Raw genomic sequence first — 4,519 nt, 5'->3', positions numbered from 1 at the left:
CAGTGTAACGAAATGTAGTTTAGGTCTAACCAGAAGTGCAATTAGCAAGTGTTGGATATACAGTGTGAATAAATACAGAATACAATATTAGGAAAATACTATACAATGGCCATGTACTATGAAAATGTGACAGTCGGTATGTACTATGAACAATATAGACAGAAGGCTATATACTGTGAACATTAATGTACAGGTGGTTATGAACAGATAACAATATAGACTATACAATAGTGCAAGTGACTTAAGTGTGCATTAGTTACAGACATTAGCTATTAAAGTTACAGTGCAGTAGATGAGTTGAGGCGGTTATTAAAGGTACAGTGCAGTACATGAGTTATTGAAGTTATAGTGCAATACATGAGTAGATGGAGTTATACATTTGAGGTTACAGTGCAGTAGATGAGTTAATGCAGTTATTGAAGTTACAGTGCAGTAGATGCTTTAATGCGGTTATTAAGGTCACAGTGCAGTAGATGAGTTAATGCAGTTATTGAAGTTATAGTGCAATAGATGAGAAGATGCAGTTAGTTATGCAATAGATGCAGTTATGCAATAGATGAGTTACAGTGCAGTAGAGAAGTTGGTGCAGTTATGAAAGTTACAGTGCAGTAAATGAGGTAATCTAGTTATGAAAGTTACAGTGCACTAGATGAGGTAATCTAGTTATGAAAGTTACAGTGCACTAGATGAGGTAATCTAGTTATAAGAGTAGTCCATTAGTGCAAATGAGCATTCAGTGTAATATTCCTGGTGTGCAAGTGAGCAGTATAGAGTGCAAATGATGCTGTGTGATAGAGCAGATATATGAAGTACTGGTGTGTACAGTTCAGTCATGAATGGCAGCCCTGTAGTGCGATGTAAACAATGTAATAGCAGCATTAAAAATACTGTGAACATATGAAATAGAACAAAGGGTCGTATATTGTAACACTACAGGAATTATGTTGCAACTAAAAAACACAACTTTTATATTTTAGTAGATTTAGTGTTGTCACATCTTGCCTCGTATCAAGAAACTTCATCAGATTTCCATTTACTCTGAGCTCTTGACTGTTCTTTTTCATTATTCAGTCAATGTCATAAATAAAAAATAAAAATAAAATTTATAACTGAAAAAATGACATGTATATTTGCGAAACTACGTTTTTGTCTATAAAAGTTTTTTTTTTTTACATTTTAGCATACACCTTCGGATCAAATATTTTCTTTTTAATAATATATATAATAAAGAAACATTTAATATAACATTATTAAATATAATAAAGAAACAGTTCACTGAATTGTTCAAAAACTTTTGAAGGATAATGTGATTATGTAAATATTTGTCTAAATATAATCCAAAATAAAACACAATCATTATAATTTAACTTTTCCCCTCAGCAGCTGCAGTATGTGTCAGGTGTATCAGTGCAGTCACTGTTCAGTCTGACTGACGGAGGTTTTTGTACGACTCTTTATCACTGTGTCAACACATCACCACTGTGATAACTCTGACAGTAATAATCTCCTGAATCTTCAGTCTGAACTCCACTGATGCTCAGAGTGAAATCTGTGTTTGATCCACTGCCACTGAATCTAGATGATACTCCAGTGTAGAGGGTTGTTGCATAATATATGAGGAGTTTAGGAGCTTCTCCAGGTTTCTGTAAGTACCAGCTCATTCGGGGACCCGCACTATCTGTGTATACACCACTGCTGACTTTACAGTTTATTTGAACACTTTGTCCTGGTTGAACTGCTGTTATTGATGGACTCTGAGTAACAGTGTACTGTCCTCTACACTCTGAAAGAAACAACAAGAATGAAATATAAGACAACACTGAAACAAATGAAGATTTCACTCTTCAATGAAGGAACAATCCTGATAAAAATGTTACTACACAAACCTTGAGCAAACAATGTGAGTGTCCAGATGAAGATGATGCTGAAAGTCATTGTTGTTCTTGTTGGTTTGTGTGTTGATGAAGATTGTGTTGTGTGTTGTCAGTCATGAAGTGTTAAACTCACAGCACTATAAACACTCTCAGAGCACTGAAGCACGTGATCACAATGCAAAGAAGTGGGCAGGATTCTTCTGCTTCAGTCTAGTGCACTATAATTATTGAATGTACACAGACACTAAACTATAACAACAACAATAATAATAAATAGAATCTTTCAGAGATCTTCTGGGGCTGTTCTTCGTAACATGCTGATTTATTTAGCTGGATTTGAGTGTTGACGATTTCGTAGTATCTTTGATTGTTCGGTTCTTAGGCGTTCATCATGGACTCTTAGCAACAGATCCGTTAGATTAAATCTGCTCTGGAGAAAGATTATTTCATATAAACAGGATTAGATTGCAGCCATGACGCAGTCAAGCCATATTCATTTGTTGGTTCTTCATATTAAATATACAGTATATAAAAGCACAGACAGTGCATATGATGGAGGGTATTTATCAAATATGCAGTTTGTCATTTCAAATTTGTAGCGTTTAATTTAGTAAATGATAATATTTCCCGTGGCTCAGTGGTTAGAGCATGGCTGTTGCAACAGTAAGGCCATGGGTTTGATCCCAGGGGATTGGACATAGTGAGAAATCAAAATATATAGTACAATGCAATGTTGTCGCTTTGGATAAAAGTTTCTGTCAAATGCGTAAGTGATATATTTGCAGGTTATATTCACTTTATTAGTATTAATAGTGTTAACCAAAAAGCAATTGAATCAAAAGGAAGCTGACTGATGAAATGTCTTAGATGGTGTGTGACACATACAGTATCACCAGCACTGAAGTAAAATGACCTGAATCTGCATGAGTCAACAATCTTCAGTCACATTTATGATGGACTGTGTTTAAAGACACCATTCCCTGACCCAAACCTGTTACACTGAAGCTCAAGTCAGGACAGGATCATGAAATAAACTTTGTGCAACTGATAGGAATGAAGGATTTCAGTGTATAAAAAGTTTAAGGGATGAACCTGACAGGGTCTGTACTGTTGCATGTGCTACACTACACACATCATCAGAAAAGAGAGGAGACCTGAGATGAAGAAGATCTCTAAACCACTACACTTAGACTGAGCTGCATGAGATATAACACCATTTCTTTATTATTCTTAAATAAAATGTCCTCTCAATGGCCAGCAGGGCTAGGCTGATTAAATGGCCTTGGCCCATTGTGTTACGGGTGTAGGACTTGAGCCGCTTTAAACAGGAGAAGCTCCTTTCTACACCTGCAGATGTAGCTCCAATTGTTGCCACTAATGAGAACAGTTTGTTAAGCTGAGGCATTGCACTGTCCAACTCCATGTCTTTAAGGAACACAAAGTAATCACAGAGCTTTCCCCTGTTACTCTGCAAGTCCTGATCTGAATACAGGTCTAGAAGTTCACATCCTCAGTCTCCCTGAATCAAAGTGATGGTCATAACTTTTCAGGACATGGCCAGCAGTACATTTTCTTTTTCACAGCACTTCCAGTCAGCCAGCTAACTTTGTCATACCAGGAGAGCTGAAAAGACCTGTTACTTTTCTCTATCTTTTGCACTAAATCAATCTTAGGTGTTGATCTGCCCTGCTGTTTAATTCTAAGTTTCTCCTCGTAAGGAAGACTTTCTAATGGCTTTGCCAAAATCAGGTCGACAATATTAGCACTGTCTGCCATCGTGTGCAGTTTACTAGCTGGCTAGTTCAAACTATATGAATTAATGAACAAACGATCTAATATATATATATTTAACTCAACGGGAGGAAATGTGGGAATTATGTTAATCTGAAACAATGAATGTGGTGTGAAATTGTGTGAAATATACGATGAAGGTTGCAGCAGTTTGTCTTTCGACTACACATGCAAAATCCGCGATGGGACTGAGTTGGAAATGGAGACACAGAGTGATACGCGTCATAATCTGAAGACCACGCCGACGTCCCCAAAAAAACGTCTCTTTGCCTCCTTGGCATTTATAATTTATAAAAAAAATACAATGTCTAAAAGCTGATATTTGACAATGTGTATAGCAAGAAATACGTTTTTATAAGCTGTTGACCCCAAAAAACGAGTGTTTTAGGACATAAAAGTGGATTAAAAAGAGATGACAGACCCTCCAATCATCACGCAGACGCTCGGAGTAGGGCCAGCCCACTCCTCCATTCATCCCAGAGACGCTGAGCGTCCGTGGGCGGGACATAATCGCAGCATTATCCAATGACCGTCTTGTTTCTAAGCACTGAAAAAAACTGTTTAAAGCAGCCCCATTGAAGTCAATGGACGCTGGGCTTCAACAGAGTAATTTACTGTACGCTACGGGAATGAATGAGAAGGAAATCGAGTCAGCCGACCTAAGTAGCTGATTCTGAACGAAATTTTTTCGTTCGAGATGAACGTGTTTAACGCATTTTTAGTCAATAAAATGTTAACATAATAGTACATATATTTGACCATTCATTTTTTGACAATTATAGGGGAAGCTGAGCTTCCCTTGCAGTCTTAAAGAAATCGCGTCTGGCCTCTTGTGGAGAGAAATCAATAATTCA

The 4,519-nt window shown here is 37.1% G+C and overlaps 1 gene segment (V, D, J or C); it reads right to left on the bottom strand.

Moving 5' to 3' along the window:
• Positions 1-1,457: 1,457 nt before the first annotated feature.
• Positions 1,458-1,947, bottom strand: LOC130414185 (immunoglobulin kappa variable 3-15-like). The segment is given in 2 exon segments: positions 1,458-1,783; positions 1,887-1,947. Coding segments are annotated over 2 exon segments (375 nt in total).
• Between the last annotated feature and the right edge of the window lie 2,572 nt (positions 1,948-4,519).

The sequence above is a fragment of the Triplophysa dalaica genome, chromosome 24 (assembly GCF_015846415.1).
Source record: "Triplophysa dalaica isolate WHDGS20190420 chromosome 24, ASM1584641v1, whole genome shotgun sequence".
Lineage (NCBI taxonomy): Eukaryota > Metazoa > Chordata > Actinopteri > Cypriniformes > Nemacheilidae > Triplophysa > Triplophysa dalaica.
The sequence above is the reverse complement of the archived record's forward strand: the minus strand, read 5'-3'. Positions and strand labels throughout refer to the sequence as shown.